Source organism: Tasmannia lanceolata, unplaced genomic scaffold (assembly GCF_043159265.1).
Source record: "Tasmannia lanceolata isolate RefF3 unplaced genomic scaffold, GAP_Taslan_0.1 ptg000015l, whole genome shotgun sequence".
Lineage (NCBI taxonomy): Eukaryota > Viridiplantae > Streptophyta > Magnoliopsida > Canellales > Winteraceae > Tasmannia > Tasmannia lanceolata.
The window spans coordinates 51,855,693-51,879,304 of record NW_027518692.1 but is presented as its reverse complement, the minus strand read 5'-3'; the positions used below and the strand labels follow the sequence as shown (position 1 = coordinate 51,879,304).

At 38.5% G+C, this 23,612-nt stretch overlaps 2 protein-coding genes and 1 pseudogene across 2 annotated transcripts; 1 reads left to right on the top strand and 2 right to left on the bottom strand.

Annotated features, from left to right (window-relative positions):
- The first annotated feature begins 2,208 nt into the window (after positions 1–2,208).
- On the top strand, positions 2,209–3,176 carry LOC143892074 (cytochrome P450 71AU50 pseudogene; annotated as a pseudogene).
- A 1,521-nt stretch (positions 3,177–4,697) lies between these two features.
- LOC143892073 (uncharacterized) lies at positions 4,698–6,283 on the bottom strand. Its single transcript, XM_077396545.1, has 2 exons — positions 6,007–6,283; positions 4,698–5,455 (listed from the first exon to the last, which is right to left on the bottom strand). The coding sequence occupies exons 1-2, from the start codon at positions 6,281–6,283 to the stop codon at positions 4,698–4,700; spliced, it is 1,035 nt and encodes a 344-aa protein (XP_077252660.1).
- A 5,894-nt stretch (positions 6,284–12,177) lies between these two features.
- LOC143892299 (rhomboid protein-like protein) lies at positions 12,178–23,340 on the bottom strand. The gene is made up of 8 exons (XM_077396815.1): positions 23,186–23,340; positions 22,102–22,226; positions 17,329–17,389; positions 14,785–14,951; positions 14,008–14,122; positions 13,675–13,877; positions 13,426–13,560; positions 12,178–12,594 (listed from the first exon to the last, which is right to left on the bottom strand). The coding sequence occupies exons 1-8, from the start codon at positions 23,207–23,209 to the stop codon at positions 12,489–12,491; spliced, it is 936 nt and encodes a 311-aa protein (XP_077252930.1). The 5' UTR covers positions 23,210–23,340; the 3' UTR covers positions 12,178–12,488.
- Between the last annotated feature and the right edge of the window lie 272 nt (positions 23,341–23,612).

Below are 23,612 nucleotides of genomic sequence, written 5' to 3'. Positions count from 1 at the left end.
CTCTCTCTCTCTCTCTCTCTCTCTCACTTCAGATATTAACCAAGAGAGAAAGTCTTCTATGCCGCTTGATTTCCCACTCTTCTCCTCGAACCCATCTCTCCAGCGAACCGACCAGCCGGATTGATGATGAAGAATATGCGAAGAAAGAGCATATGTAAATACCTCTTCATTTCTTCAACCCTTGCTTTTTATTCTGCAAATGTTTGACCTCGGCATCAGTAAGTCCGAAATTTCGGATTTCGGTCGAAATTTAAAACCATTCTTGAGAGAGAGAGAGAGAGAGAGTACGGGCTGTGAGAATAAGTAACGGTGAGTCCTTCCTTCTTCAAAAAGTTAAACAATTCACATATTTGGGCACTATCTAATCCTTAGGATGAGTCTTTTGTCTCTTTTTGCCTTTGAAGGAAAGAAAAAAGAAAAAGAATAAAAAAAGGGATTTAGGTCTTCATTATTGTGCAAGCTGGAGAAAGAAGAGGACAAAAAGTGGATTTGCAGGGGTAGATAGAAAGGGAAAAAAATAATAAGTGAAAAAGAAATAGAATTAAAATAGGGAAGTGACATATCAGCCCCCTTTTTTACTTGGACAGCCAGCTGCAGTGTATCTATGACTTCAAAGAGGCTGATGTACTTCACGTGGGAAGGATTCAATGGACCTGATTGCCACGTACACTGCAGCTGGCTGTTCCATATAAAGAAAAGGGGCGCATTTATCATTTCTCATAAAAAAAGGGTCTTGGTCTTTTTGTCGGAAAACGATAAAAGATGACTTTCTAATATGTTGCAAGGTGATATATTCATAGAGAAGAGGGGAGGTCATTTTATTATTGTGAATACCACCGTAACCTTTAGGTTTTGGTAATCCGTTAGTTAAGTATGATGTTGGTGGACCACATCTTCACTCTCTTATTTGAGGCATTTCTACTCATAATTAAGTTCCCATTTTTCTAGGCCCCATTCACTTCGTTTCTGTTTCGTTTAAAGGAAAGCAAAAGTAGCTGAGTTTTCCATCATTAAGGCCATTTTGTAGGGTTGGAACTCAGGTCGGGCGGGTCGGGTTTTGAAGAACCCAACCCTACCCGAGAAATATCTCGAGTCGGGTCGGGTCGGGTTTTTTTCCGGAAAACCCACGATTTCCAAACTCGGCCCTACCATGATAAATCTCGTGTCGGGTCAGTTTATTCAAGTTGACGCAATTTTTTAAGGAAAACTCTTGTCTGGTAAGGCAAATCAACTCATAGAAGCAGAAATTACACTCAAATTACACTTGAATCAAACAATGCTGTAAATACACTCACATTACACTTGAATCAAACAATGGTGCCATTTTCTAGGGTTTTGAGAAAATTAGAGGGAGATTAGATGAAATCGATCTAAGAATTAAGGTTTAGAGAGAGAGTGAGAGAGTGAGAGAGTGAGAGAGTATTTGTGAGGGTTTGAGAGAGAAGAAAAGAAGATGAGAAAGGAGAAAAATGAGATTAAAGGAAGAAGAAATCAGAGAAGGCTCTCTGATTAGGGTTTCAAAAGGAAGAGAGATGATTTGTAGGCCCGAAAGCCACAGCCACCATCGATCGTGTGAGGCGAGGTTTGTAGCAGAGCCGAGCCGAGTAGATCTCCTTGGTTCTCTCTTGTTGAAAGTTGAAACCCTAAGAGCTAAAGGGGGGAAGTGGGAAACGAACAGAAGATGGAAAGAAAGTGTCTCTGTGATTGCGTATTTTCGTGCATGCGTGGGTTACTTGTTTTAAATCGTAAGTTTGTTTTAGAAAAAAAAATACATAAGTAACTCGGGTCGGGTCGGGCCCCTTCAAACCTGGCTCGACCCGAGATTTATGCGGGCTTTTGGATCATGAACCCAGCTCAACCTGAAACCCGAGAAACCTGAACCCAACCTAGGCTATTTTCTGGTCGGGTCGATGCGGGTCGGTTAAAACCCGGCTCAAGTTGCAGCCCTACCATTTTGTGTGTTTTGTTGGATTTAGCATAAACTTTTAAAATAAAATAAAAGATGAATGTAAAATCAGAATTTCATACCTGTAAAATGGTTCTCCCAAATCTCTTTCCGTCCTTTTTTGTCTCTCAATAGAAAAGGTTTCACTCGATGGAAATTGGGCAAAACATCTCTCTCAAATCTCTTTCCGTCCTTTTTGTCTCTCAATAGAAAAGGTTTCACTCGATGGAAATTGGGCTAAGGTGGCATCTCTCAATGCGGACATGACATGTATGATGGTGTTTGGCAAGAAGAACAAGGATGAGGATCGGTTTCAAAGCAGTCATCCAAGAAGCCTTCTTGTTAACAACGTCTTTTAACATGGATGATTTTTCCCCCTATCTTGAGGCATTTGATTTTCAAAGCAGTCACACCCACACATTAAGTCTAACAATTCCAGCTATACAAGTAAAAGTGTCCAAAGGAGTGTCGACACATGTGGACACGCGTGTCATGTCGGACACGGCAGGACACGTGAGTCGATAATAAATTCGAAGTGTCGGCCAAATCATAGATCTTAGGCTTATAATTAGAAAATTAAGCTTGCGAAAATACTGATTTTGTAGGATATGCTTTTGGGCGCAACGAATACATCAGCTTGCTCAGTCGAGTGGGCGCTCTTAAGAATCCGCGAGTGATGAAGAAAGTCCAGGAAGAGTTGGAGAATGTGTTGGGCTTAGAGCGAATCGTGGAGGAGTAGGACTTGATTAAGTTGAAGTACTTGTGCATGGTTGTGAAGGAAACTCTGAGGCTCCAAGCTGTGAGCCAGTTGCTTGCTCCTCATGAGTCCATGGAAGATAGCATTGTTAATGGCTTTCACATTCCAAAGAAAACTCGTCTAACCATCAATAGTTGGGCAATCGGGCGAGACCCCGATGTGTAGCCCAACGCCGAACAATTCTATCCTGAGAGGTTCATTGGCACCGATGTAGACGTCAGGGGACGCCATTTTCAACTAATTCCTTTTGGGTCTGGACGTAGAAGTTGCTCAGGAATGCAATTGGGACTCACAGTGGTTCAATTGGTATTGGCACAATTGGTTCATTGCTTTGATTGGGAGCTTTCAAATGGCATGTCTCCAGCTGATTTGGACATGACCGAGAAGTTTAGCCTCTTAGTGCCAAGAGCTAACCATCTGTTGGCTATTCCAACTTATCGCCTTCATGGATCTCAATATATAATATCTACTTAGTGAACGAATCTGTTAAGCATTTTGGGGCTACTCTCCTCAAGGATGAAAAATCCTTAAATTACGTTTTTAGAGAGGGATTGGCTACCCTTCAAAATTTTATCTTGAATAAACCCTTGAGAATGGCTACTGATATGGATGCCGATTATAGCTATGGTAATTTAGGCGTAGATTAGATAGTAGGTAGATTTTCTTTTGGAATAAATCTAGAGAAGACAAAGACTCCTCAAAATCTCACAAGAAGTTACAAGGAAAATGGAAAAGTACTTGACTTCGTGACTGGGAGCGTATATAAGGATTGGGCGTGAATGACATGCTGGGGCATGGAAGACATGGACCTTCACTTCTTCATAGCTATAAGTTGGAGAATATACTTATGGTGAAGCATGTCTTTACTCTCGAGAGAATGAAACTTCCTCTTTTTGGTTTTTTCTTCTTCTCATCCTTCAATTCTCACGTTGGATATAGAAAGTTAATTTCCTCTTTTCATTGCAGCCCAAAATAGAATGTCATGAAATCTATTCTCTCTTTCCATTACTCAAAACTGTGGGATTAATGTGCAGTTTCTTTTGTCCCGATTTTGTAAAGTTTTCCTTTTAATCTGTACTGGCCCTCATGAATTAGGAATTCTTTCCTTCTTATTCCACCAATCAAGATTACATTGATACATACATAGGAAGAGCATTCCTTTGCAAATGGAAATTTTACCCATTCCTACTCTCCGCCCAATCACTGATCTGGATCATCCGATCTTTGATCTAATGGTTCTAAATATCTACTTATAGATTTAAAGCGTCTGGCCATTGATAGTGAAGCCTCCTCAATCTCCTATCAGCTATTGACTAAACGGGCATGGGATGAAACTTTTAGTAATAATCCTTCCTTGGTTGTCGATCGGAACTACTTGATCAAAAATCTGGGGGTCTTGATGGTCTGACCATCGATCTGAACTCTTGACCATCGATCTGATGGTTCTGAAGAATCCGGTCCGATTAACAAATCAACCGACTCATGATCAGTTAAGATGAAATCACATTCCTATAAGTACCATCCTTGATATTTGATCCAACATCAGCCTCTTAAAAGGTGGCCTGCTGTTGGATCAAATATCAAGGTGTTACTGCTAGCACGGTACATGACGGTCGGGCACCATATAAATACTCGGGAACAGGGAAGCCCAGAACTTTTTTTTCTTTCCTCATTTTTTGAGGAATTTTTTATCCCAGTATTCTGAAATCCACATTCTAGCAGCTAAGCAAACCTTTGATTTTTAATTTTATAAGAATTTTTTTTCAAGAAAAACACTAAATTTCACAACAATAAATGATGATAGTCACATAGTATTATGAGGAAAAATAATACAATAGATTTGGCAACAATAAATTTAGGTATTTACCCAGGGAATCAACAAAACCCTTATTAAACATGGAATCCCTAGAGACAGGGCCAAAGCACTGAACAAGGGTATCATATGGTAATTAATACATTTAATGGGATTTATTTCTACTAATTAACAACATATTCTTAGAATTGAGCAACTCCCACTTCATTGTTGGAAGTGGTTTCTTTTGCCAAATAGGATTTCTGGAATCTGCAAGCACTGCAGTTAGGCGAGACCAGCGATGGGGTGCGGTACCTGTCCTCTCCCCCCATCAACGGCATCGGAACACCAGTCTTCACAGGGTTGACATAGTTTGGCCTATAAGTCTGTCCCAACACCCCTTCGACCGCCTCGGTTAGGTTAGCAAACCTGAATTGTGTCTCAAGATGAGCAAAAGCATCATCCCTAGGCAATTGGTAGTTGTGGGCCCGATTCTCTTCTTCTCCAATGGGGGTCACTTTCACATCCATCTCGACCAGCCCATCAATTGTCACCCTGATGTTGTTGGTCTCATCCGTCCTCTCGACCAGAACCGATCGTCTTTCCTCGTTGCTCACAATTCTCCACTCAGCCTCTCCCTCAGTGGGAACTACGACCTCTTGGCCATCCCACTGGAGAGAGAGGGCGTCTTTGTTGTCATCCCACTTATTGACCCTTTGGGCAGAGATGATTAAGGTGTGGGATTCGAACATGACCGCGAGGGCTTGAACCCACGTGAAGTCACGTGTCCTCCCGTTGGGCCTGGTACCAATGAAATGCGCATTGATGTGTAGTTGGTCATCAGACACAAGGGAGAAGTCCCCTCCCTTTTCTCCATGAAAGTAGAACATCACCCCGTCCCCACCAACGAACCGAGGGTCATAACATACCGAACCATACCCCTCACATTTGGGCTTCCTAACTGCAAAAACACAACCATATATAGAAACATATAGTGAGTAAATGATCTAATTCACTAAAATAGGCCATGGAGCTCCAAACAAAGCTATTGTAATATCCATTTACAAGTAAATATATAGAGCCCTCATGGGTTTTTTGTAGAAATATTCTCCTAATCAATTTTTAATACTATCGATTATATATAAAGGGCAATTACTGAGTTTTATCTCCTCAAACTTTCTTTCATACCTAATGCATATTCTTATAGTCGATTGGTTAGAAATAGGCTAAAATGCATTCTATGTTAGGAGAATTAGGGTTTAAGCAAGGATGCGCATTACACCCAAGGTATCTAGTTTGGAATACCAAGTTTATTGCCTCTAGCCCCTATATATAGAGATACATTAGGGTTTTAATAGATTAGTGGGCTCTAGCCCAAATAGGCCCACTACACCGGTCCATTATCTTATTGGGCTTATATTAGAACATACATAGGTTATATTATATACCAAACATTCTAGTGTACTTAAGTAGTAGTAGTAGTAGTATGAGTGGTAGTAGTAGTAATCTTACATTTGCAGGTGGTCTCGCACTTGCTACTGCAGTCAATGAAGCATCCCTTCACCTTCTTATCCTTCTTGGGCTTCCTCTTTGGACACTCAGTGGGACACGTGAGAGTCTTAAAATGGCACCTCCCTTTTCCTGCTAGGCAAAACGCTTCTTCTTGACCTGTTTTCGGTACTGGATCGAGCACAATGTAATGTGTCGACGAGTCCACACCAAAGGTGGTTTCAATGGAGATAAATAGAACAAAAAACACCACCCGAAGGAATGAACATCTTCTTCCCATCTCTCCTTTCTTATACTATCGTTGTGTGGATAGAGATTGGATGGAAATGAAGTGATTTTGGCTGAGGTTTTTATAGAGGAATGGAGGAAGAGACGTAAGAGGCAGCAGTGGAATCATTACTCCTTAGAGTTCGGATCACTGTACGCGTTGTCACTTCTTTTAATGAATCAGACCCACAGCTTGGGGCATTTATTACACCATGTTGACATTGTATAATACTACTGTCATTCTAATTCTTGTTGAATAAACAAATGGGCGTGGACTTTCTCACAAGCACAAGGTAATTTTACGACCCACTTGCATTTTAGCAACAATTTGTGTAAACTTCACCGTAAAGACTTTCATGAATTGCACTCAAAATGCTAGTGGGCTAGCTACACACCCTAAACTTACCCTTTCTACTGCTCTTATGGTCTACATATTTTTGTGTGCAACCCACTTGCATTTTAGTCACAAGTTGTGTGTATACTTCACTCTAAAGATTTTCAAGAATCGCACTCAAAATGCTAGCGGGCTAGACACCCTATCGTTATCCTTTTTACTGCTTCGTTACTTTTTATGAATTTTTTGGGTAAAAAATGGGTTTCATTTCACGAGGAATTCTAGACTGATGATGTGCAGCCAATGGGGGAACCCTTTCACCTCTTTTTTGCAAGGGCTCCCATCAGTCTAGAATTCCTCTCATTTCACGTCTTGACATTTTATCGATACTAATTATAGAGTATTTATTTGGTGCCCGACCGTCTGATTCATATAAATTCTCCTAATTATAATGCAAAACCCTCATTTGCCATGATGAGCACAGCCCTCTGTGCCTTTCATGAGCCTCTAACTATTTACTGTTTCGAAGTTAATGGATATGTGCAGATGCGGATAGGCAAAGAGTAAAGAGGTGAAGTCTGTTTTAATTGGTTTGACCGTAGTACAATTGTTGACGTCTTCTACCTGCTAGTACTGGGACATGGCCAGCGAATAACAATAAATTGCTAGCAAACAAGATTCCTCCAGCTTTAATAATTGGAAAACACTTTGAAAACGGATCCCGTGTGGAAAATGAAGACGGGAGTGATATGACAGACAGCTTTGACCATTTCCAAGATTTTTTTTATTCTTTTGCTTTACGGGGAGTTGAGCCCTTTCCTTGTCTTTTAGTGATATGAACACCTCATAATCTCATATCACGAATGATCGATCTCCTTTTTTCTTTTCGCTGAACGGGATCCCGTTCTTCTAGCAGTGCTTTTAATAAATTTTTTTGGGTCTAGGATGACTAGAAACTATATGGGGATCGGTGTATTCCCAATGTCTTAGGACTTGCCCTAGCCCTTGGTATATGTGGCACATACGCACGGTGATCAAAGAACTTGAATGTGATGGAATATGTGGCACAGCCTTCCCTAGTCCGCATATCTGACAACACTACAAGAAAAACAGTTTTTACCGGTGTTTGTTCACTGGCTCTCAGAAAATACATCGATATCCACCGGCGGTCTTAAGATAAACGCCAGTATAGTTGCGGACAAATACATGGGTCGCAATCTTTCGGAACTAAACGTTTAAGTAGTTGAAATTCTTGGAAAGCTTTAAATATAAGTGTAAAGATCATTCCCGAGTGTTCAAAAGGTGTTAAATGTTGAAATTCATCACATATATATAGGCCAATATGAGATATAGTTGTTAGCGGGTATCTTGGGCAAGACAGGACACAAAAAGTCCAAAAAGAAGCTAGCCGTTATGGCCCGCGAGGGCTATAATTTTTTGAGGCCCCGTCGACCAACCCTACTCGGTCAACCATATGGGGCTTGTTGATCGTTTTTTATTTTGAGCATTTTAGGTGCTCAGTCGACTTGCCCTGCCTCGGTCGACCGGTCCGGTTTAAAAATCAACTGATTTTTCAATTTTGCTATTCTTTTGGTCTTTGGTCTTTGGGCCTTTTCCTTATGTTTTGACATGATGAGGGATCTAATTTGATGGTCTTTGAAAGTATTTTGACTTCAAAAATGGCTTTGAAAAATGTTGATTAAAAACCTTTGAAGAGTGCAAAACCAATTGAAAAGAGATCTCCAATATAGTCTAAAGAATATAAAGTACTTAAGTTCCATGATTTCTTGGCTTCATTGGTTCTCTCTTGAACTTTTGGATTGTGCTTGTGAACACTTTGGCTTGACTTTTCCATGTGACTCCACCAATCTTGAATGTCTTCACGTTTGGTTTATTGGTTTATGAGTGGGTCACCATTAATGGTTCATCTCCAAGCTTTGGCTTTGGATACTATATGCAAGTTGTGTTGAGTTTCATAAAACCTGTCTAATACACTTCACTTGCAAAGTACATTAGTATATTTAATCAATTTGGGTTTGTAGATCACCAAAACATAGGTAGGGTTGAACCCTTGGGCTAACAATGCAAAGGCTAGTGTACATGAAACCGTACCTTGATTGGTATGACTACGACTACTCGTACGCTAGGGGTTACTAGGTTCCTGAGTTCGCTTTATTTTCTAGGAAAGATAATCAAACTACCGTCGAGCAGATTGGCCGTTTTACTGCCCAATGTGGGGAGGCACCATGAAGTCCATAAACTTTAGCTTTTTCCTAACTACCTCACAGGAGCAGGATTTTATCGGTGCATAAGTCTGTCACCCAACAGTGTTGTGACATGGGCAGACATGGAACATATTTTCCATTCTCAATTCTAGCATACTGAGCCCGAAGTAAACACTCCCAGAGTAGGGTTCGGCCTAGTTAAAAGCTGGAACTTCCCGATCCTGATTCCACCCTCTTGTGGGGTAGTAACACTCGGAAATGCAGATCTAGTGTATGGTACTTGTTTGACCGACTTAATACCCTGCCAAAGTTGTGGGATAGTAATCCAAACAATTTGTCTATTTGCTTGGAAAAATTCTCACTAGAGGAGTGAAATGGCCTTATTACTTAATTACTTTAGAAATATGGCCAGTCACCGTTTGGGACAACAGTTACTTTTGCAAGAAGGATTAACTTCAAATATTTTATCTGCAAACAAAACGTCCGCCCAAGAATCAGTCCTTTCACCTTAAAGGTTGAGATTAAAAAAAAATGTTTTCTGGGATTCGCCTCAACCCTTAACTAAAAGGTGAAATGATGATTCTTGGGTAAATCACACAGTCGTAATTAGTGGTGACGGAGATGAAACAACCTCTTTTCTTGGTAGGTAAGGTGGGATTGAACATCCGATCTCATGGTTTAAGAACATAGTCTTTACCAATTGAGCTAGAGGCACAACCAAGTGAAAAAAAGCTCTCCCAAAGGGAAATGATATATTCGCCCTTTTTTTACTCTAGATGGCCCCCTCTAATGTAAAATAGTAGTAATAAATACAGTAACGGGGTTGTCCCAAGTGGAAAAGGGCGGCAAATATATCACATCCTCTCCCAAAAACCCAATTTCAAAGTCACAAAATATTCTCAAATTAATCATAAAGTTAACATATTGAATTTTGTTACAACAAATGAAAATAAAACTGCAAAGGTAAATCACAACAGCCCTCATCCAACAATGAATCGCTAGATTGACCAATGCCAAACACAGTCAATGAGATTATGTGGTAACTAACAGATTCATGGGCATTATTAGTATTGGGCCAATCCAATCCAATCCAATACTAACAATGAGGGAATGGCTTTGCTTAATGGGCCACCTGGCATTAATGCAACCTTGAGAGAGAGAGAGAGAGAGAGAGGGGCATAGGCATGTGGGTGTGGTGGATTAGTAGCCCTACAATCATGGATCTCTCAGTGGGAGAAAAAATAATCTAGAATTTATCAGCAACAGATTACATATCTGTAAAGAGATTTATCATTCTATATCTGTAATTCATCTGTAAAGCAATTGTAGTCAATATTAAAAAACACAAACAAATATGCCAACCCCATGTGATATTGATATCTTGGAATTCAGGTCGGGTATTATACAGTACATGTAGATCATTATATTACAGAAGAAGTCACAGTTTCCAAGATATTCAATTTGGAATTCGTTGCATTCACTTCTTGTCGGTATAACTCTAAACTTAATTAAAAACTCCAAAAGGAAAAGAAAATTTAGTTAAACAAAGTCTACCCTGTTTACAATGGCAAGGCAACACTTGCTTATCACCATTCTACCTGTGACATCTGTACGAGTCATGTCATTCCACCCACCTAAGAAGTACCAGATTTTTAGCTCATCAAGATGATGACACTTGTTCCTTTATGGTCAGTGATTGTAAGTTGGAACACCCGACCCCACCTTAGGTGAGTGATGTAGGTGTATCTCAGCTAATCGATTAGCCTTATGTTCTTCAATGGTAATCGAATTGCTCAAATCAAGGGTCAAAAGCTAGAGATCCGTGATCGGACCACTTTAGATACTCGGAATGCCAAGCAGATTATGATCAGGCCGAGTTTCATGAGAAGATTGATCATTCCAAGAGATCACAGCGGTCCCAGGTGAAAGCCCGAGACCACAATAAAATTAGGGAAATGATTTTGAGAACAACTATGTTTTGATACATGCGCTCATGTGTCTTGTCTTTTAGCATTTAATTGTCACGTAAGTGCTTTTGGGGGACTGTAAAGACCCTTTTACAGCTCTTTAAATATAAAAGACAATAAATATGAGTGTCATGTATCAAAACATGTTTGTGTTGAAATTATTTCCCTAAAATTAATGGTATTTTTGTCAAAATTACCGCTAGGGGTGCATTGGGATGTCTGGAAATAAGAGGCGTAGTTTTGTCAATTTATATTGGCCTAGGATTTCATCAAGGGAAATGATTTAGCGCTCCAATGTTTTGATAAACATGCGATCACTTGTTTGTCGTGCAGTATTTAAAGGGTTCTAATAGCTTTTTGAGAACCGTAATTTTCTCTAACATCCCTTTAAATACTACACGCATGTTTATAAAAACACGGGAACACAGAAGTCATTTCCCTTTCATTAAATATATATATATTAGAAAAGTGTTTCTACTCGATAGAGTAGATAACTTGTCTAAAACACAATGGGCCCACATTGTTTAGATGATCCAAAGCATTCATTTGATGGGCCCTGACATAGATAGGGTGTGCTCAAAACATCAGCTTCATAGGATCATCCTAACCCTTCGATTTGTGCTAATTATAAAAATCAGCACTATCTATATCACTATGTACTTGTTGGATACTCAATAAAATGCTCTTTTACAGTGATGTTCTGGCATGTTTGGCAACCATGAAAAATTATTTCTTGGGGAGAGACTTGATAGTACGAGAAATCACTAAAAACAGTGAAAAAACATACCCTAGTTCAAATTGGGTTTTTTTTCCCCTATCTTTTCAGCATTCCCCCGCTCCCCTATCAAGTCACTCCCGCTTAACCCGCCTCTCACAACTGGTAGCACCAATATTCCATGTAACATTTTTTCATGATTATCAAACATACCCTAAAATGTAATACACTGCATAAGTGGTCCGCTCCCATATATTCTGGATATTTTATCATCTCAGACATGCATAATATATCATTGATGTTGATATTTTTCATCCAATGCATTATGTTTTGCATGCACAATATAAAAAAACCGGGGGGGGGGGGGGGGGGGGATGATATCAGCACAACCATGTTTTGATATTTTCATTAACTCATCGTTTTTTAGCATTTAAAGAGCTGTCAAAGGTTATTACAGTCCCTAAAAGCTATCACAAGCGAATTAAAAAATAAAAGACAAGTTGGGTTTGTGCAATTACTAAAACATGGTTGTGCTGATATCATTTTCCAAGAACAATTAGGCCAACGTAATTTTGAGTCTAATAATATCAGTTTTGGGCTCACAATTGATTCTCAAAACCTGAAACAAATAGGACCTTGATGTGCATCCAACCAGACACAGCAAAACAAATGAAGGATATCATCATACGACACCACTACTTCACATAGTCCCGGAGAGTCCTGGCCATTATTTACAGATTTTAACCTTCTCAAAGAAACCATTCACTCATGTACCCACAGATCTTTGTGCAAGAAAATAGACACAGAGAGTACCTTCATTATACCTCCAAAATTATGATGCTCTCCATACAAAAGAAAAGAGTCTATGACACACCTGAAAAACAAAATTCTCCTCCAAATCGAATCTGAATCGGTTCTCGGAAACTGCCACAAACATAACATGTCTAGGGGGTAGAATGGAGGAGCATTTTGCATTTTTATACATTCTCTGCTGCATCTTTGCCAGATGGGGCTTCAGCACTCCCAGCAACAGAGGACTTCTCAGCTGCTAATCTTTCTTCCAGAGCACGTGCGCCCCGTTCTCTGAAATTTGGCAACAAAGGTCCATGGGTGAGGTTTTTCATCCAAATTTGTCTGATGTCATGTGAGGAGATTCCTATAAATATGAGTATTAAGCAAACACTACATCTACTTGAACTGAATAAACACACCCCCATAACTGATTTGGGGGAAAAGAAAAAAGTAGGTGTATCCAGGAAAATGCTGAATAAAGAATGCATCTGTTAGGACAAAAGAGAAAGAAGGTTAGTCACTGACTTATGGTGCCTATGGGTGGGTGATTATGTACGATAGCTACCAAGGGAATTTTGTATCATTTGTAAAGTAGTTATGAGCATGAAACAAGGGAGAATGTTACTGTCCTGAGTGGGAGCCTGCCTAAGTATGGGACTTCGTGGGACCCAGCCTGGTATCGGACAGGTTTAAAGAGCCTAGCCTAATGTGTTCCATCAGCTATGGAGCTTTTGACATATCGGTTAGGTACCTAACAGAGAAGAGCATGGGGACATCATAATAATTTTGATAATTTTTTTCTAATAAATTCTCGAGGAGATTCTAATCCATCTCATGCACCCAGTTCAAATTGCCATCTAACATGGATTTCTAAGTTACTTAGGAAGAGAAATGAGGAACACAAATGAAATGTTTGGTTGCAAATCTGGAATCTTGCTTTTACTCAGTTTGCTTACACTTCAACTTAAGAGAAATCTATGATCAGTTAAGCATAAAATGTAGAATCCTTACTTATATAAAATCAAGAGTAGTATTAAAAAAAAAAAAATCAAGAGCCATATGACAGAAAGAGTACACTAGAAAAGCACAGATCCCAAAATTTCAAGATAGAAAAAATATTACCTTCTCCTGGATGCTTCAATAGGGTCAGAACCAGGCAATGGGGCACCTCCTAATGTACCCTCGTCTTCATCAGAAATTTCAGGTCTTCCACAGAACATACGATCAAAGAGTGATGCTATGGGGTCCAGAACCGGCCTACAGAAGGAAAAAGTAGGTTTGATATAAATAAAGACGGGAACGAGAATCCAACCTAGCTCTCAAAAACATCATTCAAGTTACGAAATCACATAAGAGTTTTTTTTTTTTTACCGGCAAAATTCAGGGAAGAAAGAGGAGAAAGCAAACTCGTCACTTGGATCACCCTTGAGGTTTGTTTCTGGATTCCTTTGAAGATACCGTAAGTAAATCCAACTCATATAAGTACCAAATATTAATGTTGGAAGGTATGATGCCGACTCTGCTGTAAAGAAGCTTATGGCTATTGACACCAACACAACAAGGGATGGCATCCACTGCAGAGAATAGGAAAGGCATGTAGGATATGGTGTCAGCTAAATTTCTTTGAGATGATAAATTTACATAAAAATGGTGAGGAAAAATAGAAAATTTTGATATAAGATTATAGGCCTGCCTCTATCATACCTTTGCTTTAATCTTGAACACAAAAAATACACTAAGCTCCTGATCGGGTATAATTTGCTTTATCCCTACCAGAAATCCTGAAAGAACCCCATAGAAGCCAGAAAGAGGTGTATAACTGGGAAACAAAAAAGCATAAAAAATAGAGGTTAATCCTACTTCGTGATGAGGATATAATGCAAAAGAAAAGGGAAATGGAAAGAAAATATGTGGTGAAGTCTGAGCTAAACATTATCTCTATCTACTCTCAACAATCAAACAGGAATGTCATGCTTAACTGCCATAGGGGTAGTCCTAGACACCAGAAGAATGAGTTACCAACAAACGGACTTGTAAGAAATCACGATGACATAAAATGAAAGGAAATGTATACATTGAACCACCCAGCATATCAGTAAAAGCTAACATCATACGATGAGAAAATGGAGAATGCAACCCACAATGAGCGACAATATTTGTTTATTTTAGGTTAGGAATGATATAAACAGCTATAGAGTTCATTTAAGAAAAAAAAATCTAAAACGTTCATGAAGTTAATTAAGGTATCCTAAAACTGGATTAAATGTTACGCTTTCCAGTTTTAAAGATTTCACATCAGAGGAAAATTTAAATTCACATAACATAAGAAACATGAAAATCGGAAAAGAAACCAAGCATGGAAAAAGAAAACTAAGCAGTATCACATTTACAAGACAAAAAAATAACAAGCATAGAAAGGAAAATTTTGGAAGCATATATAAACATACCAAAATAACAGTTTTTGGAGCACACGATACTTACAGGAAACTTTCCTGCCTTGTTATGTAGTACAACACTATAGCTGTGACGAAGATGCAAAGTGAAGTTAAAAGGTTAACTAGAAAAATGAACTTCAAGAACTCCCTGGAACCCCATATTGGTTCTAGCAACTTCCCAATGACAAGAAGACCAATTGTGCTGATGACCACCTGCAAAACAACTCTGCGATCAGAAATTACAACTTGAAATTATACAGTTGGTATATGTCACTTCATATCTCACAACTATGATATTGTTGTAGGCCATGGAAGAGAAATAGACTAAGATGAGAAGAAGAGAAGAGGAAGAATAGAGGAGAAAGAGGGATAGGAGTAGGAGACAAAAATATGGGGAGAAATATCAATCAATATTATTTCATCAAAAGATGAAAATCCCTAATACATGAGGGCTTTATATAGGCAATTGAAATAAAATTCGATGGAAAATAAATAAATTCTCTAACTCTAAATAACATGGAAAATGCCCTAACACTAAATACCAAGGAAAATAAAAATTCTAGAAACTAAATAGCATCGAAATAAATCCTCAAAAGTTCTAATGGGCAAATATGCCTCTTATTGGGCCTACAATCCTCATCAATCTCCTCTTCTTGAAAGAACTCGCCCTTGAGTTACTATTTGACAGATTGCGGCTCCTATTGCTTGAGTGGATCGTCTACATATTTTATCCAGGCGGGCTAGAACTCGAGGGTGAGTTCTTTTCAAGAATGGGAGAATGATAAGGATTGTAGGCCCAATAAGTGGCAAGCCCAATAAGTAGCATATTTGCCCGTTAGACTTTTAAGGATTTATTTCCATACTATTTAGTTTCTAGAATTTTTATTTCCATATTATTTCGTTTTAGGGATTTTACTTTCCATGTTATTTAGAATTAGGGATTTTCATTTTTTTCCATGGAATTTTATTCCATTGACTATATAGGCTTTATGTAGAAGAGATTTTCAATTTTTGATGATCAATTGAGTGAATTAGAGATTCTCCCCTCTAATTTCTCTCTCTCTTCTTCTTCTTCTTCTTCTTCTCTTCTGCAGCGAATGGGTACATATTACATTTTTCAGATATCTGTTCATTTGAAGCTCACAGAATTTTTACCATCAGGCGGTGGTTGTGACTTTGTTACAGTCCTTGCATCAGTTTGGTATCAAGAGTTGACAAGACTTTAAGAGTTTTAGTTAGTTTATATATGATTTGTTTTCTTGCAAGAGTCTAATGTGCATTGTATAGGCGCTGCTTATCTATAGAAATAAAGGCAGCAGATTTTTTTTAATTGGAATTATTTCGTATTTCTGCTGCAATTTTCAATTTACTCTTTCACGTTGTCGAATTTCAGAACTTGAATATCGCTGGAAATTGTTTCTATTTGCCTTGGTTTAAGACGATTTGGGAAAAAATAGATGAGTAAAGTATTTTGGGTTGAACAGTTAAGGTCCTATCTAATAATTCAAAAGCTTTTTAGAGCAATGCGAGTTATGCATTTTGCACGGTATTTTTAGGGAAATATATTTGTTTATTTCTGACAAACGCAGCACCATACAGGAATAGAAATTCAACTACTTTCTTACCAAAGCTCTATTTTGTTCTCTCTCTCTCTCTCTCTCTCTCTCTCTCTCTCTCTCTCTCTGGTTTTCTCGCTTTCTGAGCTCATGCAGTGGTAACACATACAAGAATAAATTACCTTCCCAAAATAGGGACACCGCAACAGACAAAGCTCGAGATAGGACTACAGTAGTGGCAGTGTTGTGATTATTGACGGTTTCTACTTATGGGGTTTTAAAGACTTCAACTGGATTTTGAACATTTAAGGTACTTTCTTGGGGGTTGTCCCTGCTGCACTTTGAATAATGAGAAAATCCCTTTGAAACATGAGAATCAGATTGTAGCAATTCCTGCTACATTTTGAACAAGAAGAAAAACCCTTTGATAGTGTTTACTCTGAGAGAGAGTGACTGAAAGAGAGACAGAGAGAGGGAGAGAGAAGCTGATTTTTCGGCAGTTTTCTCCCTGTGTGGATTCATAAATTATATTAAAAAAATGAAGCCGAACAGCCTCTCTGATTTTGAACGACACATGCCGAGTTCACAATGTTGGTTCCCTTGTACAGTCCGTAATCAAGGTTCCCATGTCATTTCCCTATATAGAAAAAATCTTTCTTTAGTTTTTCAGTGGGGAGGGGGCTCTGTCCTTGCTCAGAGCCTTCTTGGGTACATTACCGAATATAATTATGCTTTTATTAGGAAATAAGGTTCAAGAGTAGATGGGTGGCTCTTGATTTAAATTTCAACTAATATATTTAGATATGGAATCGCCTACGAAATAAATTATTAGAAAATTAAAGCAACTTATCCAATTGAAAATGGGCAGAATGCCAGAATGGAATACCATTAGGCTCCATTTCAAAAAAAAACTACCGTGGAAAGCAAGACACTGATAAGCACAAAAAGAGACCCAAGCGGGTCCAACTATCCTAGAAAAAAAAATTCATCCTACTAAAATTAAATTGCATTATTACAACAAAAGTAATGCATACCCCTGGAAGTGATTGGTCAATGTAACCAGCCGTTATAAGATTCCAACCGAATGGGATTGTCCTACAAAATCAATTACAAAGGATTCTCAATCAATGAAGTAAGCTTGGAAGGTAATAGCATTGACCATTTTAGCATTTAAAGGTGTATATAAGGCACTTCTCTGTGCCATATACCTCTAGTCGTCTAGATAAACTTGACTATGAGACACTACAACTGTGTGTGTGTGTGTGTGAGAGAGAGAGAGAGAGAGCACGAATAGAGATAAAAAGTAACAAAAAGAAATCATGCTTGTGATGATTGTTCATTCATGCAAATAACAAAGGTTATAAAGAAGAAAGTTTACGGAGTGTTCCTACTTCCTGCCGAAGGAATAACATCAACATAGCCGGACAGAATTCTCAATGCACATGAGGATCTGATCAGCCCCTCAGCAAGTGGATCTGCAATCTCATTTTTCATTCGATAAATATAGCAAAATGAAACCTTCAGCAACTGTCTAATGGCACGAATCTCCACCGAGGCTCAGGAAGTCTCAATGGGATTGGACAATCATGCCTCACCCAAGAGGTTGCATTGAGTGAATCTCCTTCAACCTCAATAGGGTTGCAAAAGACTTTTGAAAAAAAATCAAAATCCTTCTAATAAAGTTCATTCAGACTTAGTAAAATCCTTGACACCTAAAAGACCCCCAACCCATCACTCATCCAAGTTGTGGAAGTCGATAATTATTCTCTCCAAGATTGAATTCCTAACAGTTCGAAACAATCTATGTCCATTGAACATGGTAGGCACTAGCAGGTTTTGAAGAATAGATTTACGGGAGAACAAATACCAAAATCATGTCCGTTCATCATTCATCCTCCTACCTCCACCAAGACAACAGGATAGTTCTGGATGAGGGACCAATTAAAGCAATAATGATGATCAAACAACAAACTAATAATTTAAAAGGGCACCTATATTATAGGAACAACAGTTCTTTCAAACATACTTATCATTGTCAATGGCTACCTCAACAGCTGGAGCACTAACGAAAGTAACATTTGTGATAACCAGTACAGATACACACTTGCATGAAGTCCACATACAACCCTTCTCTTCTTTTGAAAGATAACTGAACTTTTGTTAATAACATACAGAAACACGCATGAGGACAAGGTGGCCCCAAAAAGTATAAATTAGATACACAATTATAGAGCACAAAAACAGAAAACGCATCCTATTAAACCACATCAACAAGTACTAAACTGTGGCCCATTTTAGATAATGGAAAACAATCCCCAATACAAAGTCATGAATATTCCACTCCTCTAATCAATGAATCAGTTGTGTTATTCGCTGATGTTAGGATTTGTCTAAAAGATGGATTTGGCACTCCACATCAATCTTGAATTTAATTTCCATGGTTCAGGGCCTATTTCTTTGCCCAAGCTAGTGCGTTGGTGGAGTCGCCTTCAAACAATACAGATCCGTTAAGTTGTCTTCGGAAATGTGACGCCGACCCCGAGGAGTGCCAATCCTTACACCTCATTTTCTTTGGTGCCATTGGTTCAGAATATGTCGATAATCTTCCCATTGTGGTTTCTAAACACTCCAACTATACCCGCGTGACCCAAAGCGAACAAAGCATGCGCTTCATTGATTTACTGCAATCGGACTCACTTTTCGTACCGTATAGCCTGAAGTCGAATTTGGATGTTCCGCTTTTGACTCCTCTAGGATGGCAACCCCTGATATATGGTGTGATAAACGTTTATATGGAACGAACTTCCTTCTAGCAGACTGTAGGCTAATAGTTTAAAGGAGGTTGCCGTCCTAGAGGAGTCAAAAGTGGAACATACAAATTCGAATTCAGGCTATCCGGTATGAAAAGTGAGTCCGATTGCAGTAAATCACTCCATATATCTAGCCCTTAAATCTCTACACACATCTCCAACCGTGATGCCCGGAATTCTTTCTTTGTCGTTGCCTACATTATGATAAGTAGTTTGCTCTCGATCATCAACCATCTGATTGGCTAGCTTGAGTCCTCTAAATCTCCTTCATTTCTTTCGTTCCAAAAGTTCCACTTCCCTCTGTTACAAGCGCTCCATTGGAAAAAAAATTACATTTGTCTACAATAATATTCACCACTGCGTTTAGAAATTGTTTGGGCATATCCAATGTAGGCCTTTGGATGCTCCAGTGAGAAGAAGTGACTCGTGCCAAGTTGATGGAGTAAAAAAAGGTAGGGGCAGACCGAAAACAACTTGGGTAGAAACAGTGAGGAAAGAGGGCTAGGAACATAACAGAGAACATGACCTCGGATAGGATAGAATAGAAGAAAATGATCCATGTAGACAAACGTCACAAACCCAACTAGTGTCAGAAATAGACTTAGTCAATTTGAGCCAGGTAGATCCTTTCACCTTCTTAATGAAAATTTTCTAAAGGGTTCATTAGCCGACCCCAACTAGTTTGGGACAAAGGCTTAGTTGAGTTGAGTTGAGTTGAGCGTTCAGAAATTGTGACATAACAATAAAGCTTCTCAACAAGTAGGACCAAATCAAGTGAGATGATTTGAAAGGGAGAAACAGAATATTGGTTGTTTCCTCCTCCAAGAATAGAACAGATCTACTTGCCTACATACAAGCTATATAGCAATCACTTGCCACAAGAAATTTGCATAAATAAATGGCACATTACTGAATAGTAGTTGGAGATGTGGGTTTCCCAACACAGACTAGGTTTACTTATGGTATAGTGCCCGGCATTGATCTTGCACCAGAAAAACTCTCTAGACGTGGACAAAGTGATGCACAACTCAGATATCTCCATCGGAACAAGTGATGGATGGGTCTTTTTTTTTCATAAATGTGATGGATGGGTCTATTCCCCAGAGTTTGGATTGAAGCATCTTAGAGATAACTCATTACTCAATTCAAAGCATTGAGGCATGATGGTTAAGCCACACATGCGGCACTTCAAAATAAAAGAGACATTATCGCTTCCCTCAAGGTCACAAATAACAAAGGTGCAAATATCCATTCTCACTTGGGAAACTCTCTGGGTGATATGGTAGCCAATGCACCGTTTCAACAACTAATGAAATGGAACAGTGTAACTTCCATTGACCCGGGAGTAGTAAATAAGGCAGTGTATGTGTATGTGTTAGTGTTTGTAAAAGATGACAGTGTACCAAAAACAGAGAAGCATTGCATACAAAGTATACATAATTATATTAAAACAACTAGATATGGAATGAAAGCATCTAAACCTTCATTAACGGATGTGATAGGAATCAGAGGTAAGAGAAAAAGGTAAAATTAAAATAAGCTATTATGTGACCTAAAGTGTCCATAAATTGCAAGATCGTGAAGTGAGAATCACACCATAAGTACAATTCATCAACTGTACCGTAAACAGCATATTCAGAACTAACATAATACAGAAGTTTGAAACGCTAGTAAAATCATTATGAACAGTCTTTCATTATAGGACAAAATTTTGCACTCAAGTTCCTTGCTCTCATTTGGATAAGCCTCAAATTATCATAAAAAAAAAGGAAAAAAAGAAAAAAATTTCATATCCTCCACCTTGGTAAGGACCTATAATAAGCATAACTTTTTCCCATTTTCATGTATTAGCCCTCATGCCTTGCCAAATAAGGTTGGAGATTCACATTATCAAGAAAATTATTTCCACTAAAATATTATATATTTATATTGAGATAGTACTAGTAATTCACTCTTAGTTTCAAGATAAATATCCAAGATACTTTTACAACAATTACCATAATTTAAATTCATCATTACCCAGGAGTAAATGTTGCAGCCAATTGGTATGAGGGCCTGCATCTAAAATAAAGCTCAAATATTCGAACACTAGTTGGGAGTTGGTCTCTTCAATGTCTGAATTTAAAACGACCAAGTGAATGAATAAACTCTCTAATTTAAAATAAAAATAAAAATAATAATCCAACAGAGCAATTATCGCAATGAATAATTACGTTTCAAAACTGGCATTGGGAGTTTGACTGCATTGTCATAGCCCAACCAAGCATAAATGAATTGGATGAATTCTGCAACAATCAATGAGTATCTGAACACCGACCTAAACCATTTTGGATTCTCACCTTTCGATAGGAATAATAATAACAGCATGACAAAATATTGTTACATAAAATGTAATTGCATTAGGAAAATCTATTACAGATAATTTTACAACAATTGACATGATTCAAATTCATCATTACCCAGAATTAAATGTTGCAGCGAATTGGTATGAGGGCCTGCATCTAAATTAAAGCTCAAACACTATTTGGGAATTGGTCTCTTTAATTTCTGAATTTAAAACGACCAAGTGAATGAAAAACCTCTCTAATTTCAAAGAAAAAGCCAAAAGATCAATTATTGGAATGAATAATTTCATTTCAAAACTGGCATTGGGAGTTTTAGACTAGGTAGTCATAGCCCAACCAAGCAGAATCGAATTGGATGGATTCTGCAACAATCAATGAGTATTTGAACATTAACTTGAACCATTTGACTACAAGCTGGATTCTCACCTTTCGATGCGAATAATAATAATAATAGCATGAAAAATAGTGTTACATAAAGTCTAATTGCATTCATAAAATCCCTTGAATCAGCAGCATTTGGCGGACTAAGAAAACATGGTATGAGTCCAAATGCATATAGCATATAATGGACCAAAAAAGAGAAGTTTGTCAATGAATAGATCGTGGGCAGATTGAAGAGCACAATTAAGTCGAATCCAACAACGAACCATACCTTGCGGGAATAAGAGCAAGATACGAAACAGCTGAAGGGAAAATCTGGAGTATAGCATACCCCCCAACAAGTACCACGGCAAGGCCTTTACAGAGCCGAGTGAAGCCAGAGAAGAGGCCGATTCCCTGCAATTAAAAGGTATAATAAGCTATATCCATCACACCTCTCTAAGGCCCTGTTCGTTTTAGATTATGGCCCAATAATAGTTTTTGGACTGACAATCGATTGCCATAATCTAAAACGAACAGGACCTAAATCATAAGTGAGAGAATACTAGAATCACATAACAACACCAATACAGAGACACAAATTGAAGAATGCAAAAGTGACATTTCTTCACAAATGCATTTTCCACAAAACTTGTACTCTTTTATTTTAATGATGAGGACTGCTTCAAGAAAAAACTTGCTTGAAATTAATCGACTGAGCAATGCACTGCAAATGTAACATCGAACATAAGTTACAAGGTTCGCAAAGCATCTTGAATTTAAGAATCTTCGTTCTTTAAATTGACTAACACCATCAGTCAAAGTGAAGTCCTATTAGGGTTTCCAAAATGAAGAGTTCCAAATCTATGATTATGAAATATAGTTGAAGCAAACCAACAATTGGCACACGATTAATGTGTCTGATCCGACGCAACGATGAAGCTAATAAATACATTGGAATTAGAAGTTAGCAGATCTAGTTTTCAAGAATTTCAAACACAACTCGAATTCGAAAGTTGCTACAGATTTCTAGAACATTCCGCCATCATGACATTGCCTGTTCATTTAAGATTATGAAAACCGATTGTGAGTGCCAAACCGATTATTGGACTCAAAATTCTCTAATCAAAGGAAAGCATAGAAGCAGAATTTCGAGTTTCAAAGCCATAAAGGAAAAAAGAATGCGAACTCTATCTATGGGAAATCTAACTAGACTTAATATGAGAAAAATTAGTGGAAAAGAGACAGATCTGGATCTTATTAAGGTCATCATCTATTAAAGCCCTAATGAGGTAGGGATATATTTGGATCTGATTTGAATTATCATGAAAATTGATGGAATTTTGTATATGAAAGGAAAAGAGAGTAGATCTTACTCCGGCAAGTGCCTGAGAACTCATCGCCGGAAATTTTCTAGCGTGGCCGCTGTTAGGGTTTGAAGATTTAGTGGTCTTTTTCGCGGCTCGAGCTCTTCGCTTCCTCAATATTATAATTTTCTAACGTTTTCTTCTGTTGGAAGCATAGAGAGGACATGTTTTTTTGTATAATTTTTTCAACTGGAACGATTTTGGAGTTTGGCTCAGCTGAGTCAAGGGAAATGACTCGACGACTTCAGAGAGTTGGACTGGACGGGCTACCAACTGCTAGGGTCCATCGCAAAAGGCATTTCGCAGCTGGTTTGTCGCATGTCAGACCGACCACTTCGTGAATGGAGACAAAAGGGTTGACCCAACCCACGCACAGTGGGTGCGGGTCACCTAAGTGCTGACCCAAAGGGATGCGGGTCATTTTTTACCCAACCTG